Source organism: Streptopelia decaocto, assembly GCF_964273445.1.
Source record: "Streptopelia decaocto genome assembly, chromosome: 26".
Classification (NCBI taxonomy): Eukaryota; Metazoa; Chordata; class Aves; order Columbiformes; family Columbidae; genus Streptopelia; species Streptopelia decaocto.
Genome location: NC_138681.1, coordinates 914,567 through 942,447, shown reverse-complemented (window position 1 = coordinate 942,447; position 27,881 = coordinate 914,567). Strand labels below are relative to the sequence as shown.

At 61.7% G+C, this 27,881-nt stretch overlaps 4 protein-coding genes across 8 annotated transcripts in view; 3 read left to right on the top strand and 1 right to left on the bottom strand.

The window, feature by feature from the left end:
* Positions 1-169: 169 nt before the first annotated feature.
* On the top strand, positions 170-7,100 carry HCN3 (hyperpolarization activated cyclic nucleotide gated potassium channel 3; the record flags this gene model as incomplete). The annotated part of the gene is made up of 8 exons (XM_082072996.1): positions 170-477; positions 2,855-3,284; positions 3,436-3,597; positions 3,711-3,929; positions 4,258-4,404; positions 4,508-4,748; positions 4,932-5,096; positions 5,629-7,100. The coding sequence occupies 8 exons, from the start codon at positions 170-172 to the stop codon at positions 6,771-6,773; spliced, it is 2,817 nt and encodes a 938-aa protein (XP_081929122.1). The 3' UTR covers positions 6,774-7,100.
* Positions 7,101-9,939: 2,839 nt separating this feature from the next.
* Positions 9,940-12,618, top strand: FDPS (farnesyl diphosphate synthase). The gene is made up of 9 exons (XM_082073004.1): positions 9,940-10,150; positions 10,553-10,693; positions 10,757-10,837; positions 10,915-11,037; positions 11,241-11,329; positions 11,567-11,639; positions 11,757-11,834; positions 11,909-12,043; positions 12,207-12,618. Exons 1-9 carry the CDS (start codon positions 10,013-10,015, stop codon positions 12,405-12,407), a joined length of 1,059 nt encoding a protein of 352 aa, XP_081929130.1. The 5' UTR covers positions 9,940-10,012; the 3' UTR covers positions 12,408-12,618.
* A 933-nt stretch (positions 12,619-13,551) lies between these two features.
* On the top strand, positions 13,552-21,123 carry RUSC1 (RUN and SH3 domain containing 1). Of its 2 annotated transcripts, none has more exons than XM_082073003.1 (9): positions 13,552-15,130; positions 15,624-15,710; positions 16,633-16,709; positions 17,357-17,531; positions 18,103-18,208; positions 18,335-18,381; positions 18,621-19,614; positions 19,868-19,996; positions 20,601-21,123. In XM_082073003.1, the coding sequence occupies exons 1-9, from the start codon at positions 13,624-13,626 to the stop codon at positions 20,767-20,769; spliced, it is 3,291 nt and encodes a 1,096-aa protein (XP_081929129.1). In that variant the 5' UTR covers positions 13,552-13,623; the 3' UTR covers positions 20,770-21,123. The 2 variants fall into 2 exon arrangements, with proteins under 2 accessions (XP_081929129.1, XP_081929128.1); XM_082073002.1 differs by having other exon boundaries at positions 17,357-17,537.
* Positions 21,124-23,278: 2,155 nt separating this feature from the next.
* Positions 23,279-27,881, bottom strand: part of ASH1L (ASH1 like histone lysine methyltransferase) — a 34,816-nt gene continuing 30,213 nt past the window's right edge. For 3 of the 4 annotated variants that reach the window (XM_082073044.1, XM_082073045.1, XM_082073047.1), the window contains exons 23-28: positions 26,780-26,918; positions 26,323-26,495; positions 25,819-25,985; positions 25,198-25,238; positions 24,674-24,963; positions 23,279-24,077 (exon numbers count right to left, since the gene is read on the bottom strand). In XM_082073044.1, the coding sequence (XP_081929170.1) occupies positions 23,986-24,077; positions 24,674-24,963; positions 25,198-25,238; positions 25,819-25,985; positions 26,323-26,495; positions 26,780-26,918 (902 nt within the window). In that variant the 3' untranslated portion in view covers positions 23,279-23,985. Of the gene's footprint in view, positions 24,078-24,673; positions 24,964-25,197; positions 25,239-25,818; positions 26,117-26,322; positions 26,496-26,779; positions 26,919-27,881 lie in introns of those variants that run through there. The other variant, XM_082073046.1, reaches the window with a different exon arrangement.

Below are 27,881 nucleotides of genomic sequence, written 5' to 3'. Positions count from 1 at the left end.
GGCGGAGCTGCGGGAGCCGGCGAGGGAGAGCGCTCGGTGACCGAGCGACCGGGGGCGGCGAGCGAGCGAGCGGCCGCCCGGGGCCGGGCATGTGCGGCGGGGCGGCGGACAGGGCGCCCGGGCAAGGGCGTTTGAAGGAAACGTGAAGCGCGGCGGCGGAGGAGGCGGCATGGACGCGGCACCGGGCCGGAGCCCCGAACCGCGGGAGAAGCCGCCGGTGCTGGACGGGGAAGCGGCGGGAGCACCCGCGGGGGCGGCGGGAGCGGTGCCGGCCTCGGCGGCGGCGGCGGAGCAGATCGTGGCGGAGGGCGAGGCGGCGGCGGGCACGTTCGTGCAGCGGCAGCTCGGGGCCATGCTGCAGCCCGCCGTGAACAAGTTCTCGCTGCGCATGTTCGGCAGCCACCGGGCCGTGGAGATCGAACGGCAGCGGGTCAAGTCGGCCGGCGCCTGGATCATCCACCCCTACAGCGACTTCAGGTGGGACCCCGGCCCCGCGCCCCCCGCCCGGTGCCACCGCCCCGGTGTCCCGGTGCCCCCGCCCCGGCCCCTCCCGGTGCCGCTGTCCGTGGTGCTGAGCGCGGCTCCGCCGCCCGGCCCAGCCCCGGCCCCGTCGGGGCAACAAGTGCCGGGCGCCGGGGCTGCGCACCGTACGCGGTTTCCCACTGCGGGGCCGGTCCCTCGCCGGCGGCCGGGGCCGCGCTGCCCCAGCCCCTTCCCCATCGTCCCCGGGGAGCGCAGGGAACTTTCTTCTTCCTCAATCCCCCCCCGAACCCCCGGGAGCTCCCGTTGGGCCGGGACAGCCCAGGCGAAGCGGGGACCTGCGGTGACCCAGCATGTGAAGGAGGAGACAGGGGCTGCCTGATTTTGCCTTTTCTCCCCCTTCTCTGTTTTTAATCTCTGCGTCTGGTCAGGAGCCGCCTGGTCCCCACGGGGACACGGGCAGAGCCTGCCCAGCACAGGCTCCGTCTCCGCAGCCCCGGGAGCTGCTGGAGGAAGGCACGGCACCGAGCGAGGAGCCGGGCCTGGCTCACGGTGTCACCGGGATCACAGGGAGAGCTCGGGGATGGATGATGTGGGAGGAACTGGGTGTCACGGGGATGTTGAGTCATGTAGGGTGGGCTTTGTCTACTGGGGATGAAGCTGCCAGGCAGTCGTCTCCCGCAGCAAGCTGTGACACGGCTGATGTCCCCAGCCGGGTGAGGCACCCCAGAGCGGGGCTGGCGCCCGACACAGGTCCCTGGCGCCTGGAGCCAACTCCTCTCGCTGCTGGGCCCCGATCTCCCGTGCACACCAGCTCCAGCACGACGCTGAGGGCTGCGAACCCCTCGAGCCCTTTTCCTGGGGAAGCCTCCCCAAAGTTTGCGAGGCTGAGCGTGGCGGGAGCAGCTTGCGCAGCCAGCGCCCTGCGCTGAAGGTGACATGAAGCTGGCAGGTGGACAGCCGGCGGGATTACACCGGTGTTTATCACATTATGAGGATACACAAAGGCCACTGAGATCAGGGCCCTGTGTGTTCGGCCTGACACACTAAAGGACAGAGCCCGCCCTGAGGAGCTTAAGCCTAAACCTGAATCAAGAGCTCCGGCGGGTTCAGGCGGTTTCCCCACTCAACACGCAGCGTTTCTCGGGGTGCGGTGTGTGTGGGGGCGCGGGAGGCGGTTGCTCAGCCCTTTCTGTCTCGCTGGCGTCTCCTCGCCTGCCCCAGCAAACCTGGGCTGTGGGCAAGGAGGTGTTAACATGTGCGAGGCGCCTCGCCCCGGGGGGGTGGCGGCCCCCGCCCTGCCAGGCTCTGGCGCCCTCCTGCTGCAGGGGCCTCACGTGGTGCCACGGCTGCTCCGTCCTCTTCCCTCTGCCCGCAGAGAGCCCGGTGCCCCAATGAGGACACCGAGTATGAAACACCCACAGGCTTCTTGTCGTGTGCAAAAGCCCCTTTGGATCCAAGAGCTGCCCTGAGGTCACCTTTGCAGATCCAGGTGGACACCCACGCCCGGGGCTGACGGGGACACCTGAGGGTGGGAGCAGGACTCGCTTTTCCAGGCACCCATGAAGGCTTTGAGCGCAGGGTCCACCAAGCCGTACCGAGAGCCGTCACAGGCCTCGTGACAAAAGTCGTTTCATGCGTTTGTGCAAAGATTGAAAACATCCCAGCCGCGTTTGCATGTGACTGGGGATGCTGAATTTCACGGCATCACCAAACGCTAATTGACCGCTGCCCGCTGTCTCTTGGCTTTTCCTCCGAAGCCTCTAAGCTCGTCCGCTCTCAGAGAAAGGTTCCTCCCGCCCTCCCCGTGGCGATGACACTTGTCTGTCCTTGCTTGGCTGCTGCTGGCTCGCCCGTCCTACAATCCCGACCGCCTCCCAGGCCCCCGAGTCCCTTGACCAGGAGCTCAGTGCTCGGTTTGCATAACGAGCAAAGCTTATTCTAAATCCCGCTAAGCCAGGCTGGGTGGTGGCGGGGAGCGGCGCAGACAGGGAGCACAGCACACGACAAGGAGCTCAGCCCACGGCCTCCCTGAGCTCTCCATGGGGCAGATGTCAGCCCTGGGGTGTCATCGGGAGAGGGAAGAGCGGCAGCCAAGCCCATCAACCTCCAGCCCTCACTTCCTACACACACAGGGTGACATTTGCCTCCCTTGTGCTCTGCCCCAAGAGCCGGTGCAGAATTGCTCCTCTGCGCACACAAATGCTTGCAGAAGGCTCTTAGTTGTGCGTGTGGGCAGGGACGTGCGTACGTGTCGTGAGCGCCCGTCCCTGCGGTGTGTTGGCCCCTCTAACTTTGATCCCGGCTTTGCTGTGCCCCGTTTCTCCCCTCTTCACCTTGATCCCGCTCCATCCCCTGCGCTCCCTCCCTGCAGGTTTTACTGGGACCTCATCATGCTGCTCCTGATGGTGGGGAACCTGATCATCCTGCCTGTGGGCATCACGTTCTTCAAGGATGAGAACACCCCTCCCTGGATCGTTTTCAACGTGCTTTCGGACACTTTCTTCCTGGCTGACCTGGTGCTGAACTTCCGGACAGGCATCGTGGTGGAGGACAACACGGAGATCATCCTGGACCCTCACACCATCAAAATGAAGTACCTGAAGAGCTGGTTCCTGGTTGACTTCATCTCCTCCATCCCGGTTGACTACATCTTCCTCATCGTTGACCTGGAGACCCAGGTGGATTCTGACGTCTACAAGACAGCCCGGGCCTTGCGCATCGTGCGCTTCACCAAGATCCTCAGCCTGCTGCGCCTGCTGCGGCTCTCGCGCCTCATCCGCTACATCCACCAGTGGGAGGAGGTGAGAAGCCCTTGGGGTCCAAGACCCTGCTCAGGGTCTTGGGCCAAGCTGGGGATCCCTGGCTTTACGGTACAACTGGCCGGAGGGCGGGTTCTGAGGACCGTATGGGAAAAAGAGCTTTTCTATAGCTTTGCTCCTGCCTTTTCCCCAGATCTTCCACATGACGTACGACCTGGCCAGCGCCGTGGTGAGGATCTTCAACCTCATCGGCATGATGCTGCTGCTGTGTCACTGGGACGGCTGCCTCCAGTTCCTGGTGCCCATGCTGCAGGACTTCCCCGAGGACTGCTGGGTTTCCATGAACCGCATGGTGGTGAGTGCCCCTGCCCGGGGTGACGCCGCTTGTGCCTCTACCGGGGACGAGAGGATCTGGTTACGCGTTCCCGGGGAGGGTTGAGCCTGCAGCCGCTGTTCCCTCCTCTGCAGAACGACTCGTGGGGGAAGCAATACTCGCACGCCCTGTTCAAGGCCATGAGCCACATGCTCTGCATCGGCTACGGCCAACAGGCGCCCGAGGGCATGACCGACGTCTGGCTCACCATGCTGAGCATGATCGTGGGGGCCACCTGCTACGCCATGTTCATCGGCCACGCCACCGCCCTCATCCAGTCGCTGGACTCCTCGCGGCGCCAGTACCAGGAGAAGGTCAGTGCGGGGGGGGAACCACGTGGCTTAGTAACTGGGGGAAGATGCTTTGGCACGAGTGGGTCCAGCTCCAAACCTGCTCAGCACTGGGGTTTCCTGCCCAGATTTCTGCCCTTACCGCAGGATGGGGCTCAGGCTGCCCGTGTGGATGGAGATGCCCCATTCCTGAATGTTGGGGTTCAGTCTAGCGTAGCGAGGCCCCATCCTGGCTGGATCCCAGCTCCTCGCCGCCAAGGAGATGGAAAGCGTTGGCCAGCGGCGCTGCCGGCCTCCGGTGCGGTGCGACTTCTTTCAGCACAGCCCCGCGTGGCTCTGATTGTCCCCACAGTACAAGCAAGTGGAGCAGTACATGTCCTTCCACAAGCTGCCTGGGGACACGCGCCAGCGGATCCACGAGTACTACGAGCACCGCTACCAGGGCAAGATGTTCGACGAGGAGAACATCCTGGGGGAGCTCAGTGAGCCGCTCAAAGAGGTACGGGCCTGGACGCCGGTGCTGGTGACTTTGGGGAGGGAGGAGCGGTGTTCGCTGGGGTCACGCTCGCGATGTCTCGGCTGAGCTGCTCGTCACCACACAGGAGATCATCAACTTCAACTGCCGCAACCTGGTGGCCAACATGCCCCTGTTTGCCAACGCCGACCCCAACTTTGTGACAGCCATGCTGACCAAGCTGCGCTTTGAGGTCTTCCAGCCCGGGGACTTCATCATCCGTGAGGGCACCGTGGGCAAGAAGATGTACTTCATCCAGCACGGGGTGGTCAGCATCCTCACCAAGGGCAACAAGGAGACCAAGCTGTCGGATGGCTCCTATTTTGGGGGTGAGGTTGGGCTGGGGGACCTGGAGAGCTGGTGGGGGCACCCCTGGTGTTTCTGCCTACTGCACCCTCTGGGCCAGTGCTTGGGATCCACCTCCCGACGAGCTCTGGGGCTCCGAATCCCACCGGCCTTGTTCTATGGGTGGTGTTTTATCATCCTGACACCCAACCCTGTCTCCCCTGCAGAGATCTGCCTGCTGACGCGGGGCAGACGGACAGCCAGCGTGCGAGCGGACACCTACTGCCGCCTCTACTCCTTGTCGGTGGATAATTTCAACGAGGTGCTGGAGGAGTATCCCATGATGCGCAGGGCCTTCGAGACCGTGGCCATGGACCGGCTGGACCGCATAGGTGAGGAGCAGCCCTTGGGTCCAGCGCCGGCTCCCAGGGGCCGCGGCACCCCAGCCCCTTGGTGACGGCATCATGGTCCCCGGGGGTGGTGGCATCACGAATCTCATGGGTGATGGAATCATGGACCCCATTGTTGATGGCATCATGGATCCCATGGGTGATGGCATCATGGATCCCATGGGTGATGGCATCATGGACCCTATGGGTGATGGTGTCATGGACCCCACGGGTGATGGCATCATTGACCCCATGTATCATGAAATCGTGGACTCCATGGGTGGTGTCATGGACCCTATGGGTGATGGCATCATGGACCCCATGGGTGATAGTGTCATGGACCTTATGGGTGATGGTGCCAACCCCAAGCCTGGCATTTTTTGAGCCAGGACTTGCCTGTTTTGTCCCTGCTTCTCCCTCTGCCCCAGCCCAGACCCTTCCCAGGGTCCTGCTTCCCTTCAGGACACTTTGCCCTCCATGGTGTCCCCAAGAGCCAACACTCCCAGGGGTCATGACACTTGTGCCTCCCACGCAGGGAAGAAGAACTCCATCTTGCTCCGCAAGCGAGCGGAGCACAGCGCGGGGCCCATAAACAACGAGATGATCCAGCAGATCGTGAAGCACGACCAGGACGTGGCCCACAACATCCAGGACCTGCAGCAGATGGCGATGGGCCGGGAGCTGAGCGGCAAGCCGGTCATCTGGGAGCCGCTGGTGCACGCGCCCCTGCAAACTGCCGCCGCCACCACCAACGTGGCCATCGCCTTGACTCACCAGCACAGTCTGCAGGCCCACATCTTCCTCCCGCCCTCCTCCATCTCCAGCCCGCTCTCCCCTGAGGCCACGCTGCTCACCAAGCAGGTGCGCAGGTCCCAGCCCAGCCTGGGGGGCTCCCGACCCTCCTCGGTGAGCTCCCCGTCGGGGGCTCCGTCCCACCTGCAAACCCCGGCCGCCGGTTCGCCGTCCTCGCCCATGGTCCAGCCCCAGGCGCCCCTGGAGAGCGGGGGGCAGAGACCGAGCCCCGGGGCGCAGCCCCCGCCGCGGCCGGCGCAGAAAGCGGAGCTGCCGGCGCCGGCCAAGCAACCCCCGGCCGGTTCCCAGCCCCAGCTCTCCAAGTCCCGCGGCGCCTCGCTCTCCACCTCGCTGCTTCAGCAGGCGGCGGGGGCCCCGTCCCCCAGCTCGGAGCAGGCGCTGCCAGCGGGGAGAACGCTCCACTACAGCCTGTCCCGAGCCACCGGCTCCCACATCTCTCTTGTGATGCAGCCGCAGCAGCTGGTGAAGCACAGGAGCATCCAGGGGCTGCCGGTGGGGCGGCTCACCCACGACGTCCGGCTCCTCTCCGCCTCCCAGCCCTCCCTTCCCAACAAGGTGGCCCAGCAAAGCGACAGGAGCTCCTTGCAGCAGGGCAGGAAATCCGCAGGGAACCTGGCCCGCAGATCCTCTCCCTCGGTAGCCGGACTCCTCGCCAAGCCGTGCCCGGGGGTGCCGGGCCCGCCGGCACACCCGCAGCAGATGCCTTCAGGATCGCTGGCTCAAGCCGCTCGCCCCGCGGCGGGAGCGTCCACCCCGCAGTCCCCGGTCTCCGCGCCCAGGCAGGCGGCAGCTCCCTCCCGGAAGGGCTCCGTGGCCTTCAGCCCCGAGGTGGAAACGGGGAAACCCAAACTCCCGTCCAACATGTGAGTCCCGGCGGCACCCGTGCACAGGCAGGAGGGACCCGGCGGCGGTGGGAGAGGCAGAGCGCCCGGCCGCGGCCCCAGCCCGGCTGCGGCGGAGGGGAGATGAGGTGAGAGGCAGCGCTGGGGACACGGACCGGCTGCTGCGGGCTTGGGGACACAGGGACGGGTGTGCGTCCCCGGCTGGATGAGGAGGGGACCCTGCCTGGGCTTCCCCCTCCTTGCTCCATCGCCGTCTCCTGATTCCTGCCCCCACCCTGGAGGCAATGGGATGAGGCAGCGCCCTCGCCCGAACCCCGGCCTCTCTGGGGAGCCCGGCTCCCCTCAGCCGCTCCTCGGGGTCCAGGTCCCCCCGTGCTCTGCCCTTGTGCCCCACGGCCGCTCCGGGGGGCCAGGCCAGCGCTGGTGGCTCCTGCAGGTCACGGCACACGCCTGCCGGCATCCCCGGGAACCTCTGCCTTTGCTTTTTGGGAGAGGGTGGAGAGGCAGCCCCCCTGGCTGGAGCCCACGGCGGGGTCTCCCCGGGCGGGCAGAGTGTGGGTACCCAGGGCCAGCGGCGCCAGGTCCCCCCTGGGGCACAATGCTGGGACCTGGGGGTCCCTGGTGTGACAAGTTGGGGACAGGTGGGTCCCCCACTGAGCAGCTTCTCCCCAGCTTAGGGGAGCATCTTGCCTTGGGGTGCTGGGTCCCTGGACCCTCACCCTGCTCCGGTGAGGGGGGAACCGGCTGCCTGTGGTTCCCAGGAGGATGCTCAGCCGGGTGCTGCTCCCCCCGGCGCTCGGTCCTGTTTCCAAACCGCCTGGAGATGCCGGTCACCAGCGCTGCCGCCAGCGAAAAGGTGTCGCGAAGAGATGCCAACCCCGGGCAGCGCCCGGGTGACACGCGGGGCCACCTCCCCTGCCCCTTCTGGGTCTCGCCATGGGAGGGCAACGACCTGGGGACCCCCCTGGCCAACCCACTTTGCCCCCCAGAGCCCGTAGTCAGCAGCGTGTGTTCAAGTCGTGGCTCTGCCGAGCTGAGCTCTGCTTCCAGTGTCGCTTTGGGCCAAGCGCGTCACCAGTCCCGGTTAGAGTAGTGTCCCCTCCCCACCCTGCCATGCTGCGCCAGCTGCTTCCCACCGCTGGACCAGGAGCTGTGGCTTGTCATCGCGCTCTGGGACCCCCAGACCCCGGCGCAGCGGGTGAGGGTCTCGCTCCACGCGGTCCTTCAAGTGAGGTCTTCGGTTCTCCCCCCTCGTGTTTTGGGATGTTGTGACCAGTCCGGACCGTGGGGCCGCTGGGTGAGACCCCATCAGCGTGTCCATGGCGGGGGGAGTGTCCAGTACTGCCTTTTCTTTCGCGGCCTCCAGCTCCCTGTGTCCTGCTCCGTGCCCGAGGGCCGTGTCTCCCCGCAGCCCTCGGGCAGGGTCTGCAGCCGGGCTGCATCCACATTGCACCATATCCATGTCGTAGCGGCCATCCTTGGTGTCCCCGCAGAGCCACGCGGCCCCGGCCGGTGGCCGCTGCACCGTCCCCGTGCTGGGAGCCAGGGCCGCCCTGCGCCGCGGTCACCGCTCACCACGCGTGTCACCCGCGGGGAGGTGACGTGGGGACGAGTCTCGCCACCAAAGACCATGCCCCTTCACTCTTGCACTCACAGCAGTCGATGTACAGAGCTTGTAGTTTTCATATCGCAGAGGATTTAAAAGCGTTTTTTTATTTTTTTTCCGGTCCGTTGTACATAATGGGTTTAAATAATAAAGAGAGATCCCGAGCTGGGCTGGGGGCGTCTCCTTCGTGCCGCCCGCGGGGACAGGGAGGGCTGGGGGGACACTGTGGCCCCCGCTCCCGCTTAACAGCCAGATCTGATCCTGGAGCCGGGAGCAGCCGCCGCGTCCTGGGGCGTCCCCAGGGGCTCCCCCCAACCTGCAGTGGGACCCCAAAGGCAACAGGTCCCCTTCGCCCGCCCCCCCCCATCCTTTAGGCCCTGGGGGAGATTAATGTTTAATCTTTGCTTATTTTCCCCGTCCATCCCCCTTCCCTGCAGGGTTTGATGTCGCCTGATTGCAGAGCAGACTCGAGGCATTAAATAGATTAAATGAAGGTCAAGGAGCGCGAGATGGGTCTGGGCGCCTGAGCGGCCGCCAGTGCACCCGCTGCGGGTCTGGGGGTGCAGCTTTGCTCGGCCTGCACCCCCCCAGCAGCTCCGCCGTGTCCCCCGGGTCCCCCCCCAGCATCCCCCACGCTGGGGACACCAGTGCCGGCCCCACCGGCAGGAGGGATCGGGCTCGGTGACACACGATGAGATCAGAGCTGATTAGCGGTTTCTTTCTAATTTGATTATTTCAGATTACACCGAAGCCAGGCTGATTAACGGCCCCCGGCCCCAGCTGCGCTGCCAGCACCCAACCTGGCTCTGCCAGGCCACCAGAGCCCCCTGCAGCGCACGCCGAGGCTGCCGGAAGCCAAAAGAGCATTTTCTTGGAAATAGAGGATAATTCCAGCCCCTGCGCCTCATGCCCAGCCGTGATTTATTTACCCACCATCTGCAGGGCCGGGCTGCTCGGGCAGCGGACGCAGATGGGGCTGGGGAGGAGGCGAAGGACCCGCTGGCTCCCGCGACCTGGGGCGGGGGATTAGCGGGGAACAAGGCAGAGCTTGATTAAACCGGGGCGAGCAGAGAGGAGGATTACGGCAGATCAGCCGGAGATTGGCAATCAGCGGCACCGAGTCCTCGGTGCCCCCAGCCCAGTGCACCCCTGCACCCACCATGCACCCCCCCGGCCCCGGTGCGCCCCTGTACCCACCGTGCACCTCCCAGCTGCTCCCCCAGCTCCAGGGCACCCCTGTACCCACACTGCACCCTCACAACTGCGCGGGCCCCCCATGCACCCCCAAAAGCACCCCCATGCACACCGATGCACCCCCAGCTCCCCGCCCCCGCGCTCCGACCGGCCGCTCGCTCCATTCCCCCTCTCCACCAATCCAACCCCTCAGTCCCGCCCTCCCCGCGCTCCTATTGGCTTAACCTCCTTGGGCTCATCCTCGTGCGATGGAGCGGACCAATCAGCGCGGGCAGCGGCTGCGGCCGGCGGCTGGCTCCGCCCCCCGCGCGGGGCACGCTGGGGGTTGTAGTCGGGCGGCAGCGAGGCCAGCGCTGCCTCCGCGGCTCCGGACTACACGTCCCGGCGTGCCCCGCGCGGGAGGGCGGGGCGGCCGCGGGGACAGCCAGGGCAGCGGCGGCGCGTCCGGCACCGTCCCGGTCACCATGAGCGGCAACGGGGCCACGGCGGCGGCGGCCGAGCGGGAGGAGTTCATGGCCTTCTTCCCGCAGATCGTCCGCGACCTGACAGAGGGCGGCCTGGGCCACCCGGAGGTGGGCGATGCCGTGGCCCGGCTGAAGGAGGTGAGGAAGGGTCGGCGGGGCTGCCCGGTCCCCGGTGCTCCCCGTTCCCTGGGGCTGTCCGGTCCCCGTTCCCCAGTGCTCCCCATTCTCTGGGTCTCCCCGTTCCCCGTTGCATGGGGTTCCTCGTTCCCTGCTTCCCTTTCCCTGTTCTCCGGTGCTGCCCATTCCCCAGGGCTCCTCGTTCCCCACTCGCCGTTCCCCGGGGCTCCCGCTTCTCTGGTGCTCCCCGTTCCCCGGGGCTCCCCGTTCCCACCGCTCCCCGTCCCCACCGCCCCCCGTTCCCCGGGGCTCCCCGTTCCCCGGGGCTCCCCGTTCCCCGGGGCTCCCCGTTCCCACCGCTCCCCGTTCCCACCGCTCCCCGTTCCCCGGGGCTCCCCGCTGCCCGCTCCCCTCTCCCCGCAGGTCCTGGAGTACAACGCACCGGGCGGGAAGTGCAACCGGGGGCTGACGGTGCTGGCGGCTTTCCGGGAGCTGGCGGCCCCCGCGCAGCAGGACCCCGCGAGCCTGCGCTGCGCCCTGGCCGTGGGCTGGTGCATCGAGCTGGTGAGAGCCGGGCCGGGTGGTGGGACCCGGGGCTCCCCCGCCCCCTAACGCAGCCTTTCGCAGTTCCAAGCCTTTTTCCTGGTGGCCGACGACATCATGGACGCGTCCGTCACCCGCCGGGGGCAGCCGTGCTGGTACAAGAAGGTGAGAGGCTCGGGGAGGCTTTGGGGGTCCCGCGGGGTCAAGGCGCTTTGTGACACGTCCCTGTCCTCGTGCTACAGGAGGGGGTCGGTCTGGACGCCATCAACGACGCTTTTCTCCTCGAGTCGTCCGTCTATAGGTTGCTGAAGAAATACTGCGGGGAGCGGCCCTACTACCTGCACCTGCTGGAGCTTTTCTTGCAGGTGAGCCTGGGCCCTGCAGATTTACCTCAATTTTGGGCCATTCTGGGATGCATATGGATCTCAGATTGTTCCGGGCACCCCACCAGACGCGCTCCCTCCCTTCAGACTCAGAAAGGAGCCGAAACGGCGCTTGGGTTTGGGGTTTTGCTTGCGCTGTGGGGTTTTTCAAGGGGCTGCTGAATAAGCCCTTTCCTTACCCGCAGACTGCCTACCAGACGGAGCTGGGGCAGATGCTGGACCTCCTCACCGCCCCCATCGCCCAGGTGGATTTGAACCGCTTCAGCGAGCAGAGGTGAAGGAGCAGGAGGGGACAGATGCAGCTGCGTTGTGGCACGGTGCCTTTTGGACGGCGTGAGGGTGCCCAGCGGCTGCAGCAGCGCTGTTACCCGCCGGGTTTGGGGAGCAAGTGCTGCTCGCGCCGTCAGGGCTCGAGCGCTGGTTTGGAGCGAGATGTTGGTGTTTTCTGCTGGCTCTGTGCCGGGTGGCGGGGAGGCCTGGGCTGGTCGCTCAGCGGGTTCCTCTGCTGCAGGTATAAGGCGATTGTTAAGTACAAGACGGCGTTTTACTCCTTCTACCTCCCCGTGGCCGCTGCCATGTACATGGTGAGTTTCCCAGCAGCTCGGGAGGTGCTTTAACCCTCCGTATGGGGCCGTCGGGCAGGGTGGGGGGGAGGCTGGGAAGCAGGTTTTGCAAAGCTTGATTCTCTCCCCCCCTCTCAGACCGGCATTGACAGCAAGGAGGAGCACGACAACGCCAAGGCCATCCTGCTGGAGATGGGCGAGTTCTTTCAGATCCAGGTAGGGGCGGCTCCCCGTCCCTCGGCGTTTTCAAGAGGGGGTCGCGGGGCTCACGCGCGTCCCCCTTTGAGCAGGACGATTACCTGGACTGCTTCGGCGACCCGGCGCTCACGGGGAAGGTCGGCACCGACATCCAGGACAACAAGTGCAGCTGGCTGGTGGTGGAGTGTCTGCGGCGGGTCACGCCGGAGCAGCGGCGCGTCCTGGAGGTAAAAGATCGGTGCCGTGGGCTCCCTCCCCGCATCCACGGCCCCAAAAGCTGCGCCGGGCGGTTAGGGACTGGGAGAAACATTGGTTGTTGTGAGGGGTGCGATGGTGACTCCTGCCATGCGAACTGGACCTTCAGCGCGGCTTGTGCCGGTGTTTTCTCAGGAAAACTACGGCCGTAAGGAGCCCGAGAAGGTGGCGAAGGTGAAGCAGCTCTATGAGACGCTGGGCATGAGGGCGGCTTTCCAGGAGTACGAGGAGAGCAGCTACCGGCGGCTGCAGGACCTGATCGCCAAGCACGCCAACCAGCTCCCCCGCCAGATCTTCCTCGGCCTCGCGCGCAAGATTTACAAGCGGCAGAAGTGATGGGGGTCCTGGTGTGGACTGTTTAGTCTGTGCTAAGCGGGGGGACCGGGAAGGTTTGTCCCCCCTGTTGTTGCTGCTTGGAGCTGGACCCAGCGGGTCTGGTTTTGGACCCCGGCCCTGGGGTGGGGGGGCTGGTTGGAGACTGGATGATGCTGCGGGGGGGTCGTAGATCAGCCGCTGGCTTATTGTGTCAATAAACATGGGTTACTGAGGCGCTGGCTGGAGATGGGGCTGGGGGGCACCGGCACCCCGGTGCTTTCGGGCTGCAGGAGCGTTGGTGTCGCGGGCGGAGTGGGACCGGAGCATCGGCCCCGCCCTGTCCCGGGTGGGACCGGGTGGTTCCGGTGACGGGCGGGGCCGGGGCGGTGTCCGGACCGGGGCTCCTCCCCTCGCCCCCCCCCGGCAGCCGCATTCGCCGCCGCAGCGCAGGGAGGTGAGCGGGGCTGGGGGGCTCCGGGGCCGCCGCCGCGGGGAGGGGAGGGCTGGTTGTCCCCCGGTAACATCGTTCCAGCCCCGGGGCCGCTGTTACTCCAGCCCGGGGCCGGGGGATGCTCGGGGATAGCGGGGGGTGCTCGGGGCCGGGGCGGAACCGCCTGGCCGGGGATGCCCGGGGGTACCGGGGGATGCCCGCGGGTACCGGGGGATGCTGTGGGTCAGCGGGGCCGGCGCTGTGCCCGGTCCGGGCGATGCGGCAGCCCGCAGCAGCTGCCACGGCTCGGGCTCGGGCGGCTGCCAGGATTCCTGCGTGTTTGCGAGCCCAGGCCAGGGTCGGGTGTCTCCTTGTCTTTGGCCTGAGAGCGCCCGCAGTGTCACCAGGATCAACCCCCAGGCTGAGGTTTCAAGGGCATTTTCTCCTTGGCGGCGGCTCTGAGCCGCTCCCGACCCCCGAGAGCCGGCGGGGGGGGTTCAGCGCTGCGGCTGCAGCGGCTCGGAACGCCCAGAGCTCCCGGCCGGGAGCTGGGAGCCTCGGCCGCCCGCCAGCGGCTGCGGCTGGGCGGCCCTTCCCCGGGGAGCTGCGGGGCAGCCCCCGTTCGTGTCCCCATCCCCTGCTGCAAAGTCGCCGCCGTCCCCCCGCCCCGCCCGTTCCTTTCCAGCTTCGTGCCGCTGCGTTCTGTGAAACGAAAGGGCGGTTTTGGTGTTGCAGGGAGCTGGATGGTGTGAAGAGAGGAGCTGGGGGCGGTGCGAGCAGCTCCCAGCGCTGCCGTGAGACAGCATCATGCTGGCTCCGAAGAAAGGCCTCCTGTGCAACCTCAACCACATCCACCTGCAGCACATCTCGCTGGGGCTGCACCTGTCGCGGCACCCGGAGCTGCAGGAGACCGCGGCGCCCCCGGCCGGAGCGCAGAGCGGCTGCCCCGAGAACCGCGGGCAGGTGGACGCCAACTCCAACAGCCCCTCCTTCAAGTGCCGCTGTTGCGAGTCCCACGCTCCGCAGCCGGAGGCGCTGGGGCTCCTGAACCAGGCGGCTCAGGAGGGTTTTCCCTGCCTGCACGCTGGGGAGGAGGCGGCTTCCCCTTGCGATCTTGCTTCCTCCACCTCCTCCTCCTCCTCCGTCAGCAGCTGCTCGGATTTCAGCTTGGATGACTCCCCGGTCTCCGTGTACTGCAAGGGGTTCTCCAGAGAAGGCTCCCAATCGCCCGAAAATCAACCCCCCGCCACTCCCATAGAAGATGCCGGGGATGGCCGGTCGCCGGCTGAGCCGAGCGGGACGTGCGATGGAAGAGACGCCAACCTCCCCCCCCCGGCGCCGCAGAGCGGGGCCGCGCTGGCCGGGGGGAGCCCGGACAGCCTCTGCAGCCCCCCGCCCGCCTCCCGGCGCCACGAGACCCCACCCGGCCTGGAGAGCGCCCGCAACATCCCCGGCCACCTGGACCCCAACTGCAACCCGCTCCCCGAGCCCCACGCTGCTCCCGCGGCCCCGCCAGCGCCCGCCCGGTGGGAGCCGGTGCTGGGCAGCGCTCCGGAGCCCCCGCCCCGCGCCGCCAGCGTCCCCCCGCCCGTGCCCCCCCGGCCCCGCCGGCGGCTGCAGGTTCTGGGCGCGCAGCGAGCGGAGCAGCCGCCGGTGGAGCCGGAGCCCGGCTCGGGGGACGCGGGCAGGAAGAACATCACCTCCTTCCACGAGCTCGCCCAGAAGAGGAAGAGGAACAGCGGCGGGGCCGCGCTCGCCCAGGCCAGGGCCGACCGCAGCGACTGGCTGATCGTGTTCTCCCCCGACACGGAGCTGCCGCCCCCCAGCGAGCTCCTGGCCAGCCAGCCGGCGCGGCCGCAGCCCCAGCGCGACGGGCCGGCGGGGCCGCCCGGCTCCCGGCACAGAGAGGTGACCACGTTCAAGGAGCTGCGCTACCGCAGCGCTGCCAACAAGCCCAAGGGGCAGCCGGGCGGCGGGCGGGCAGAGCCGGCGGCGGCTCAGCGCCCACCCGCGTTCCCCGGGACCACCGTGGGCGGCGACAGCGCGGGCTGGGGGCCACCCGCGCCGCTGGCGCCCGTGGAAAGCCACCAGCCCAAGAGGAGGAGATCTCGCCCGGGCCTGCAGCCCATTGCGGAGGGACAGCCGGGGGACACGGAGGACGGGATCCTGCCACCGGCACCGAGCCGCGTCCCGGCGGAGAAGGCGCTGAGCGCCCGCGGCGATGGAGATGTCCCGGTTTGGAGGCTTGGGGAGCCCGGGGGGGACCCTTGGGTGCCAGGAACGGTCGAGAGAGTAGATGACGCTTGCAAGGAGGGTAAGAGTTTGGGTCCCTAATGGGCTGGGTGCAGGGGTGCAGCAGGATTGGGGGAGCACAAGGAGCAGCTGCGGGATTTGGGGAGCACAAGGGGCAGCTGCAGGACTTGGGGGGGCTGTAGGGTTTGGGGGAGCAGAGGGGCGGTGGTCGCGGGGATGAGGGGTGTGTGAGGGCAACCTGGCCGGTCCGAACGGTCCCGTCCCCGCCCCGGCCGAGCTCGGGTGCGATGGGGGCGCCGCGGGCTCCGCTCCCCAGCCCGGGGCCGCGCTGGCGCCTCCTCAGCCGCCCTGTCCCCGGGCCCGGCGCCGCCCTTCGCTCCGCCGCCCCTTCCGGCTCCATGGGCGAGCGCGGCCCGGCCGGTCCCGGCTCCGGCGGGGAGCGCCCCGGTAAGTCGCGGCGGGCGCGGTCCCGGGCTGTCCCGGCAGCAGCGGCCGGGCCCGGGGGAGGCCCCGCGGGCAGCGCCTGACGCCGCCGTCCCCTTCTCTCTCTCCAGCCAGGCCCGAGCCGCCCGGAGCCGCCCCGGGCACAGCCCGGCCTGGCGGGGGGAGCGCGGAGGGAGCCCGGGGAGAGCAGAAGAAAGGTAACGCTGGGCCGGGGGTGGCAGGGGCTGGCGGGGTGAGGGGTCGGGGGCGGCCCTGGCTGGGGCCGGGGACAGACGGACGCGGCCGCGCTGCCGTGTGGCGCCAGGTGGAGCTGCGGAGCCGCAGAACAGGGGTGGGGCGGCCCCGGCATCTTGCGGACACCTCCCGGCGCTCCTGCCGACATCTCCGCATCCCCCGTCCCCTTGGCAACGGCGGCTCCGTCGCCCCCAGCGCGGCGGGTCGTTAGCACTTAATTAATCCCGTCTGCAATCGCTGACCTGCAGATACGTAAATCCTCCCGGCTTTAGGTCAGAGATAAGGGTGACTTTGCAAAACCCTCATTGGAGAGACCGACCTCGCAGCTCTCGACATTTCAGAGCCTGCACAATTAGTGGGGTCTTGCTTTAACATATACCTTATATATATATATATATACCCATATACCTGCGTTGGAACAAGCGTCCTTCGCTCAGCATTGCTCGTCATACCCTCAAAGGATTATGTAATGCGATATGCGGATGTGTAAGCAGTTGGCTCTTTAGGGTGTGAACGCAGCTATAGGATTTTGCATAGGGTGGCTGTTTGTTTTCTTGCTGGCTCCGTCCCAGCCCTGGCTCGGTCCATTCGCTGACGGACTCCTGATGGGTCATTTACCTCGATCTCGAAGCGCAAAATCAATGATGACTATGTTTCAGGCAAATACTGTTTGACTCTTACAAGCCCCCAGGTCATGCAGCTCGGTGATAAACAATATCTCGCCTCCATGCGCTAAATTTGGCTCATTTATCTGCACACCGGCTAAAGAACCGCGGTTTTGGGGACAACAGCAGGTTCCCGTTACCCCTGGGGCTTCCCGGCTCCTCGTCCAGCTCTGTCACCTGCTGGTCCAGCCGCGGTGACGTGTCCTTTCGTTGCCCGCAGCCCTGCTGGTGGCCGTCAGCACCGCCGTGGACAAGATCATCGCCCATTTCAGCGCCGCGCGGAACCTGGTGCAGAAGGTGAGGGCAGAACCACCGAACCGCTGCGCTTGGGAAAGACCTTTAAGACCATCGAGTCCAACCGTTAACAGTGTCGATATCGAGCTGCTAGGCGGACGTGCCTGATCTCAACAGAAAGCGGTGCCTTTGGTCTGGAAAGCTTTTAGTAACATTTCACACAAATTTAAGTCCAGTATGAAATTTAAGTCCAGTATGAAATTTTAGAGTCCCGATTATGCAGAGTATTTAAATTGCTTTTAACTTCACCGTGCCGAGAACATTTAGAAGCGCATATATTCATTAGTATGAATTTCAGCATAGGTGAAACTACATTTATCCAACTTGGAATTAAAGAGATTAGGAAGAGAAAGGAGGCTGGTAGGGACTTTGTGCTAACAGTACAATACTGAGCCAGGGCTTGAGCGGGGAGGTTATTTTTTGCAATGTGCTTCTGTTATTATGAACACAGCATAGTGAAAATCCATGAGACCGGGTCCACATTCAGGGCCCGGAGGATTTTATGCTGTGATTCACCTTCCGAGCTGAATTCATTTCAGCGCCAGCGTGTGTGCACGTGTGGGGTTGGGGCGCGAGGGGCTTCAGGAGCCGCAGGGGAGGGCTTGGTGCTGCTTTTCCCACCTGCTCCTGGTTTCCGTGCCCCCGCGCAGGCGCAGCTGGGGGACAGCCGGCTCAGCCCCGACGTGGGTCGCCTGCTGCTGCGCACGCTGTGCCCCGCGCTCTACGCCCTGGTGGAGGACGGGCTGAGGCCGTTCCAGAAGGACGTCATCACGGGCCAGAGGAGGAATTCCCCTTGGAGCGTGGTGGAAGCCTCGGTGAAGACAGGTCGGGGTGAGGAACGTCCTCCTGGAGGCGTTGGGATCAGCGTCTCGAGGCGCCTGGAGCCTGGGAGACAACAAGCCCGGGGTCCAGGATAAGTTGGGGAATGAGCTGGAGAGCGGTGAAAAGGGACCTGGGGGACAGCAGGGTGACCACGAAAAAAGGGTTTAGTTCAGATACTATCAGGATACACTTGGGGAACATTATATATATACATAATGTAATCTATACAGCCATAGCACCCTGAGAACGCCCCATCTCGTCTGATCTGGGAAGCTAAGCAGGGTCGGACCCGGTCAGTACTTGGATGGGAGACCAGCTGGGAACAGCGGGTGCTGTGGGCTGAGCCAGCACTGGGCCCTTGTGGCCAGGAAGCCAATGGGACCTGGGGGGGTTAGAAGGGGGTGGTCAGTAGGTCAGAGAGGTTCTCCTGCCCCTCTGCTCTGCCCTGGGGAGACCACACCTGGAATATCGTGTTCCTGCTCCTGGGGGATTGCACTGGATGAGCTTTCCAGGTCCCTTCCAACCCCTCGCACTCTGGGGTTCTGTGGTTCTGTGACCGTTTCCTGCCCCGCAGGCTCCACCACGCGCTCCCTCCACGCTCTGTGCTGGCACGTGGCCGGGCTGGCCCCTCTCGGCAGCACCAGGCAGAAGTTTCACGCCTTTATCCTCGGCCTTTTGAAGTGAGTGGTGGGTCCTGCTGCCCCTGCTGCCCCTGCTGCCCCTGCTGCCCCTGCTGTCCCTGCTGCCGCGGCGGCTTGGAGCAGAGTCCCAAAAGCTCTAACTTGACTTCCCCTTGGCTTATTTAGCACGAAGCAGCTGGAGCTGTGGATCTCCCACCTGCAGAAGAGCCCAGGTAAGGACACAGCGAGCAGAATGTCCTCATCCCAGCCTTCAGCTTGCCAAGGTGATAACCCCGGACCCATTGCTGCCCAGGGCAGTGATGGAGTCACCATCCTGGAGGGGTTCAAACACACAGAGATGAGGTTCTCAGGGACACGGGGCAGTGCCGGGGGTGGGTTCTGGTTGGACTTGATGACCTGAGGGGGTTTTCCAACCGAAACAATTCTCTGATTCTACGTCCCTGGCTCGTAGGGGTGATCTCCACACTGTATTCACCTCTGGCCTTCTTCGCCCTGAGCCAAGGGCCTCTCCCGCACCTCGCCGACGAGCTGCTGCTGCTCATCCAGCCGCTCTCCGTGCTCACTTTCCACCTCGACCTCCTCTTTGAGCACCACCACCTCTCCGTGGACGTCAGACCCTTGTCCCGTCGCCTGGAGTCCCCCCCCTCTCCCCCCCATCACGCCGTGCAGCCTCCCCCGGAGCCCCAAAGCGGTGAAAGCGGGGACAGCCTGGAAGACGAGATCCCCCCCGACGCTGCGGGGAGGGCGGCGGGCGCAGAGGGCGGCGCGAGGGTTCGGTGGCAAGCGGCCGAGCACGGGCTGGTCCCCCGCCCGCAGGTGGGGGCTGCGCTGCAGCTGAGCTTCCAGCACGTGCTGCGCTGGGGCGACCAGCTCAGCCGCGCTTTCCGGGGAGGGGACAGCTCCCCGGAGACCCCCAAGCCTGAGGCAGGTCCTCGGGATGCCGGCGCTGGCCCCGGCGGCTGGTGGGACCAGCTAAGCCAGGCCTCCAGGATTTACGCTGCTCCCAGCAACGCCCTGGGCTGGTGGACGAAGCTGCGGGCGGCTGCGGGGGATCCCGGCCCCGGGCCATCGCCGCGACCCCACGGATGCGCGAAGGAGGCCAGAGCGACGGAGCTGCAGCTCCTGCAGAGCAAAGCTGGTGCTGAACTTCCCACCGCAAAGCCCAGCAGCAGCGCTGACGCCTCCGGGACCTCTTCTCCTGAAGATCTCAGCCTGTCTGCTGGAGCTGGGGCACCCGCCGAGCCGGATGGTCGCACCGCTGGGGAGAAACTCAAGGCTGCTTCCCCGGAGCCGCGTGGGAACGGGAGCGGGGCCGCCACCGATGCAGAGCGCGATGGTCCTGCTGGTGCCGACAGAGGCAGCTGGCTGGGCCGGCTCTTCGGAGCCACCAGCCCCTCTGCCAGGAGCGTCCAGCCCGGTCCTGACGCCGGCTCCACCAGGCCCAGGTGAGACCCAGCTTGGGCAGGCGGGGCTGGGAAACGCGCCGTGGGGCTGGCGGGTGTCGTGTGCTGCCCGTTATCCCAATGGCTGAGGAATTAGCGCATGTCCCGTCACCTCGGTCCTTTAGAGCAGCAGGAGCTCCCATGGCGCCCCATAGAGCCCTTGGCACCGCCCGCATTGCCAGAAGAGTTCTCTGAGCAAAACGGGTGGGGGCAAAGGCTTCCCCAACCAGCTCGCGGCTTCTTTTGCTCGGGGCAGGAGACCCTCCCGCTGGTTGTCCCCCGGCGCGCGCGTCCTGGCCGGGGCGGTGAAGGGGCTGGCGGCCGAGAAGACTCGCGATGGAGAACGGGCGGAGCGGAACGCGGCCGAGGCGCCACAGCCCCACAGGTGACACCGGGCATCAGGGTGGCTGGGAGCGGGACGCTGGGGGTGGATTTTGGGGTGTCCAAGAGATGTTTCCAGGCTCCTTGTTGCTTCCCTGGGATCTCCCCATTCTCCTGTTGGGCTGTGGGTGAACTTGAGTGTCTGCCGAGCCGGGGTCAGTTGTTTTTCCTGGATATTAGGGGTAATTTCTTCCCCAAAGGGCTGTGGGTGTTGGAACAGGCTGCCCAGGGCAGTGCTCGAGTCGCCATCCCGGGAGGGTTGGACAGATGAGGTTCTCAGGGACATGTTCAGCGCCAGGGGTGGGATATGGTTGGAACTGATGATCCCGAGGTTCTTTTCCAACCAAAACGATTCTGTGGAATCGCGGCAGGTCAGAAAAGCCGCCGTGGTCCTTCTGTGCTCGTGCAGCATTTGGCTCCCGCTCTGCTGCTCCAGGCCCTGCTTGGCAGGACCGTTCTGTGACGTGGCGTCTGGGTCCCGTCCGCAGCGGGATGGGCTGAGCACAGGGACCCACCGGCCCCACGCGCGAGGGTCAGAACCTCCAGAGTCCTACGGGAGCTTCTCTGGGTCCTGGGGAGGTGAATCCCTGCTGGGTTTTGTTGCGCAGGGCGGTCCGGGCGCTGTGTGACCACACGGGCAGTGCCGACGGGCACCTGAGCTTCCAAAAAGGGGACGTCCTGCAGCTGCTCTGCACTGTGGACGAAGACTGGATCCGCTGCTGCCGCGGGAACAGCACCGGCCTCGTCCCCGTGGGCTACACGTCCCTCATCCTGTGAGGAGGAGGAGGCCCGAGGAAGCAGCGGAGCTCGTCCACGCAGGTGCCACCTGGGAGGGACCGTCTGCCGCACTGTCACCGCCGCCGAGGCGTCACCGCCATCAGGACACTTGGCACTGCTGCTAATTCACGTGGCGTTACCGTCTTGCCGTGGGCACGTCCCGTGTCCCCGCAGACCCGCTGGCACTTCACTGCCGGAGCGGGAAGGGCCGTGTCCCCGTGCCGTCCCCGTGCCGCCGCGTCCCGCCACCGCCGCGCGTCCCCGGCCACCGCGGTCCCAGCACTCTGTAATCATTGTAACCACAGAACCAGCTCGTTCTGGGGGGAAAAAGCTGGAAATAAAGGTTGTGACTCACGTGTGTGTGTGTGCCGGGTGGTGGCGGTGGAGGGGATGAAACGGCCCCGTGGGAACCGCTCCTGGGCGGCCGCGAGACCCAGAGGCAGAAATAACCCCGGCAATGGTGTCCCCAGCCCCGTGGGGTGGAATGGGCTCAGGATTGGGAAAGGTTTAATTATATTTTTCAAGACACTTGGCTCAGGGGCAGCTTTGGGGCCAGAAATCCGCATTTTATCCTCGTAGTGGCCCCTGCGACCGCGTGTCCTGCTCCCAGCGTGGAGCTGTGCTCCTTTATTCTCTTCTCACTCTTTTTTTATTCTCTTCTCACTCTTTTCTTCTCTTCTCACTTTCATTTCTCTCCCTGGAATTTTCACTCCCAGGCAAAGGACGTTATAACTTAATTGGAATGTTACTTGGCTTTGTCTTAAGTAGGTTTGATTGGATTTCGCAGCTGCCTCCAGACCTTAAAATGGGTCAAGCCAGCAGGAGATGGATCCAGGTACTTGTTCTGATTTGTTTTTAATTAAAAAAAAGCACTAAAGTCTTCCAGTTTAACAAGAAGACAAGTGTACGGGTCACACCCCGTGTCTGATAACTGCACAATCCGGCTGGGGAATGGAGAAAGAAAATGTTAAAGGAGGGTCATGGGTGAGCTGTTGAACCCCTGAGGAACGCGAATACACCAAAGGAAATGGGGCAAAACCCCTCGTAAAAGGGGCCGGAGGAGTCGGGACAAGGCAAGCGAATGGAAAAAAAACCCCACGAGTCGTGGCTAGGAAAAGATCTTCCATTTAATACTAGACTCTCAGGATTGAGATGCAGGCTTTTTATGCAATTACATCCAATGTTAAAATTGGTAATACATAATTTACAAAGATTAACATCAAAACAATGATCTATTTAGATATGCTTTGTAAAAAGGAAATATATTAGCAGCATTTATTTTCAGCAATCACACAGCCTACACCCATGCAGACTAAGTGGGGAGCTATTTGCAGTAATGTAGTGCTTCCTGGGCCGACCCCGCGCTCTCGGCGTTAGAAAATAACCCAACAAATAAAAAAAGTCAGTAATTTCTACACCAGTAAGAAAAAACAAGTCTTTGCACTTACCTAACGGTTGATTGTCTACAAAACGTTTTGTTTAGTCTTTCAACAAAAGAAAGAGGAGATGCCAGAGCTAGTGTCTCGCTTCTGCGCGCGCCGACGGCGGGTTCTCGCTCTTTACAAGGCCGTAGTGTTTAACACCATTGCGGACGATGATCCTGTTGGACTAAGGGAGACAACGGCAGGTTCGGGACATGCGCTATTCCTACTACACGCACGAGTATTTGATACTCAGGGCTCCTGGTTCTGTACAGTGCTTCTCTACAGTAAGAAAATATTCCAAACTATTTTCTTATTTTTTTTTTAATAAAATATTTTTTTTTTCTCAAAGGGTTTTTTGTCCTTTTTTTTGTTGTTGTTTTTTTTTTGCTTTTTTTGAACTTTTCAAATCAACACGTCAAAGTGAATGGAATGAGTCATGTTCCACTAAGAGTAAAATAATTAGAATAATAATAACAAGAATGTACATTAGGACGAGCTTGGTCCGTTAAAAAGGAACATGGAACTACCGTATTGCTTTACATCCACGCAGCAGATAGATATATATACAACTTGGCACATTAAAAACTGGGGGTTTTTCTCTCAGAGGAACATCTAAAACAGGACGGGGTATGCGTATGTACGGCTGAGACGGCAAGCGAAGCTGGGCTGGGGCGGCGCCCCCCGTGCCCCGCGGCCTCACCGGGCGGCCCCGCGGCGCCCCGCGCTCCGGTACCTGCCACGCTGCGCTCCGGTACCTGCGGTACCTGCCACGCTGCCGCTCCGGTACCTGCCACGCTGCGCTCCGGTACCTGCGGTACCTGCGGTACCTGCCACGCTGCCGCTCCGGTACCTGCGGTACCTGCCACGCTGCCGCTCCGGCGGCGCTTCCCACCGCGGCTTTGGGGGCGCGGGATACGCCGCCTCTTAATTTAAGAGACGGACGTTTGCAGCTGTACAACCAGAACACAAGGCTAGTGTTAGCAGTCGATATATTCTACAGTTCACAACAAATACTCGCTCTGAATACTGCTCGACGGGGCATGTAGTGAAGATTGCCTTTTTTTTTTTTTTTTTGGGTTTTTGTGTTTTTTTTTTTTCTCCTTTTAAGAGGTTTTAATTTGCACGACACACTGGACACACGAGAACCACAGCTTAGCAAAAGAACCAACAGCGATGGCGTCGTCAGGGTTCGACTCGCTTGGGAAAACTTCTCTGCAGAAAAGAAGTGGCTAAAAGCAACGCGATCCACCGGCATCCCCCGTCCCGCTCTCCGGCGCGGAACGAGCGCCGGAACCAACTCCTGCTCCGCTCCGAGGCGACGCTGGATAATTCGCCGCATTCCGCACGTTTCGCTCTTCTCGGAACTTGTGCAAATGGGAGGCGGCCGCTCGCTCCCCTCCCGGCCGGTTTCCATCGGCGGCGGTGCCGAGAGCGCCTGGCCAGTCCCAGCTCCACCGCTGAGCACCCTCAGCAGAGTCCATCCTCACCCTTCTTTCCTCCCCATTTATCTCTTTTTCAATATATTTTTCCTCTGAGTGGGAATATCAAGCAAAAAATAAATTAAATTTTGACCATCCTGGACAAGAACCACAAGGTTTTTCTCAGTACCGAACATCAATACAAGGCACGCCCAACAACACACACACCATGAGAGCACCCGGCCGCCCAAGTGCTGAACTGTTTCGTATGATTTGTCCGTGGTTTTTGCTGCCGCCGCCCTCCTTCCCTCGGCCGGCGCGAGGACTCGGGCTCTCGCCCTCGGAGCAGGTTCCGAACCGCGCTGGCGGTGCCGTCACTTCCTGAAGCTGCTCTCCGGCACGGCCAGGGTGCGGCGCCGCAGCTTCCTCCCCGCGCCTTCCTCCAGCAGGTACGTGACATCGATCGCTGCAAAACACAACACGGTTCTGCTTCAAAAACGTGACACGAGCAAGTTCTTCCTATTTCCCTGCTCTGTCAAGGGTGCTTCCGTCCCAAAAGTCAGGATTTTAGCCGTGTGGACCAGACGACCTCCAAGGATCCTTCCAACCTAAATTAATCTATGATTATTTTGCATTAAAGAGAGCGGACAAAGCTTTAAATTAAAACCAGACACACACTGAACCAGCGCTACTGCGACAACACCTACAAATGTTCCTTAGACCCCAATGAAAAGCTCATTAAAGTCACTTAGACCCCAAGGGAAAGCTCATTAAGGCCAAAAGACGCTTTCCAAATTCTCTTCCGTCTTAAACTGGAAACACGAAATGATGGGGGGAATTTGTCATCAGAAAGTTTCCATGATGACTAAAAATATTCCACAGTTGTGAGAAATTGCACTTGGCGTTAGCGGAAATCGCGAAAGAAAACGTCGCTGCAAAGAGAACTAATTGTGTTAATAGATGTAAATATGTATCAGTATCTTCAGACGCGTATTTGTGAACGTGCAGGTGGCGTGGTGGTTGGTGTTCGGGGTCTCCCGGGGGCGCGGTGGCGGATCTCACCGTTTTTCCCGGGGATCTTCTCGAGGAGGTTGAGCAGGATCTGGTTGAGCCTCTCGCGCTGGACGTGTCTCCGCTCCCCCGCGCTGCACACGGACCCGCTTTCCTCCCCCTTTTTCTCCGCCGCGCAGCCCTCGCTCGGCAGCGCCTCCTTGTCGGGCTCCTCCAGCCCCGGCACCTCGCCCGGAGTCTGCTCTTGGTTTCCTAAAACGTCCTCGATGAGCGGTAGAGAATCCTCTTCTTGGTTTAAGTCTTTCATCTGGGGCTTCGAGCGATCTGTTTTCCATGAAGATCTAGCAAGAAAACAAAGGTTTAAACACCACGTTCACCCCAAAGGCCAATTACTAGTGAGTCAAGGGTTTTTTAGACGGGGGCTCACTGCAATTTCAGTCTTAAAACACACATTTGAAAGTTTAGGGAATTGCTTGAAATCATTTAGATTCCTACCCGGGAAAAACGGGTGGGCAAAAGAGCGGGTTTGGCAAAGAGGAATTTCTCATTCTCAGCAATGGGAGGGTAAAACTCACCTGCCCCCGTTTCTCTTGTAGTTGTCTGGGACGTAATGAGGCTGCAACGACAATAAAGATGATGATTAATATGAAACCCCCAGAGGAAGGAGGCGCTGGTCTGGCTGATGTTCTGCAAGTACCCACACTTGAAATATTGAGATGGAGGATGTGAAGGAAAACATGACTTTGCTGCCTGTCTGCTGTTTGTTTGAGAAAACATCCATTTTCAGTGATAATTCTATAGAAAATAAGCATTTTATAGAGATGGAAGTCAAAACAGGAGAATAGTGCTTTTCTGCATTGAGAATCGCTATTGCTGAAAACCAATTTGAAGCAAGTTTATTAAAGCACGGAGTAATAGTGCCGGCCTGACAAACCGTGTGTTGTGTGATTCCCTGCAACGGAGAAAACCCTCGTACAGCTGCAGAACCGCTGCTGAAAGGTGAGTTTTAAGATTTCAGGAGCGGCTTAAATGAAACGAGTCTCTTGATTTCAGCCAGAAACCACCACCTCCCAACCTACACCACCATTCGTTCCACGTCTGTCTGTCTTTGAGCTGCAATACTCTCTGTCTACATTTAATTCTCCTTTCCGGTGTTTTAGTATAAAAGTCAGGAAGGCCAAAGAAGGGGAACTCACGGAAAAGTCTCTCTTGGGCGTGAGTTTTTTGGGGAAGTGGTCGAAGGCGTAGGGCTTGGTGCACACGGGGTAGCGGTTGCGGTGGATCTTGTAGAAGAGATGAGCGGATTTGTCGAGGCGGTAATCGCAAATATAGACGTCCTGCTCCTTCACGCCTTTCGGCCTCCCTGGGGTTTGCAAAGAAAGGACGGAGGGGAAAATGAGCATCGGGTTCGAAACACCACAATGAGAATCAATAGTGTGGGAGGGGCCGGGTTGTCCAAGCGGGACTTCAGTTCGTTCTCCTCCATTCAGAATCCTAATAGTGGACACATAATTCAGTTTAAGAGGAAAAACTTGACGCTCTAATGAAACAGCACCTAAGATGCTACAGAAAATCACTGCCATAGTTTCTCTTTGCCCCCACTTTGCTGCTGTCTCTTCAGAACCGGCCCTGGAAACACGGGCAGGAATGATTTTCCAAGGTGTTTTCCACAGCGTTCCCCACCATTGGTTGTTCCTCACCTTTGCAGTAGGTGTAGAGGTCGAGGACGCAGCACGTTCCCACCACGGCCTCCAAGGGGATGATCTCGTAGAGCGGCACGCGGAACAGCTCGTTGTGGTAGAACTTGCGTGAAGGGGAATGATGCGTCTCGTGCGGGCGGAAATAATGGTGCCCGAAGGCAAACCGCTCCTCCCTGCGGCCAAAGACACACACAGGGAATCATCACCATTAAAAGGTATTTCATAAGCTAATGATACAACTTAATACCCTCCGCTTAATTTTTAGCTATTTATCTTGCACGTTTGCAACGACTGCGATGAAAAGCGAAGCCACGCGAATATGACACATTCGGATTTATCCTCCTTTGGCACGTGGAAATATTCCTAGTGCCGCTTTAGCCAATGCAGCCGCCTTCCTGTGCTCCCAGCTGGGTGGCATTTAATCACGTAACGAGCTGGGCATCGCTAGCGAACATACTTCTCATTCTTCCAGAGCTTCTCGATGCGGAAGATGTCGAGTTTCTCCCTGTTGATGTGGGACAGGAGCCGGTACGACTGCCGCACGGGGTGGCCGTCGGGGGTCCTGCGGCTGTCGCGCATCAGGTACACGCAGTCACCTGCTCACAGGCACAGCACAGAGACAGGAGAGAACATTTCGTGAGGCCGGCACAGCAAATACAGAGTCAACGGCTTCATTAACATGAACACGACGGAGCTACTTCATGGGGAATTGTGAGAGTGACGCAAAGCTGCAAAAGGAGAAAGGTTTTACCTCCATCGTCTGCACAAAAGCTTTAGAGCAAACACTAAGTGTAACTTGAATTTTACATCCCAGGCTGAAAATAGTAACGTGTAACGAACCAAGAGAAATCACAATAGGATACGTGACAAAAGTTTTGATTGGGAAAACATGTAGGAATCAGTGATAGCTGCAACGTTTAAAGAACAAATCTCGCAGGGAGAAGGTACTAAGAGAGATTATTATTAAGGAAATAAATCAATATGAATCAATAATGGTCACAAAGAACTCGAAGAGTCTCAGAGGGAGAACATCTGGGAAGCTCCAAGTATTAATGAAAACACGGTCAGATTTAATAGATCGTATTTAAATATCAATTCATTTTAAAAAAATCTTACACTGAACAAAAACGTGGGAGGCCCCAAGCCATGAACACTTAAAACCCCCCCTGGGCAAGATCCAGGGCCACAGAGGGAAATATTCGCGCTAAAAAAGGGGCAGCAGAGGTGCTGAGGAGGGAAAGCCCAGGGAATTCCCACGGTGTCCCCTCCGGGCTTCCTTTAATCCCAGTTTTATGGACTTTGAGAGCTAAGATCAATTATCCTAATTATTATATAAGCTTCTTTCTAACCCTGGACGTCTCCGTAAGATGAAATCGAACAAATAATAAGCAATAAACGGAATGAGGTGGCTGCACAGCTGCCTCTGAAAGACTCAGGGCTTTGGAGAAAGATGGATTCAGGAAACAAACAAGCCATAATTCAGATGTTTTAATGACTGTTCTACGCTAAAATAATAATACTGAAGGCCTGATATCCGCCTTTGCATTTCTTTCTAAAGA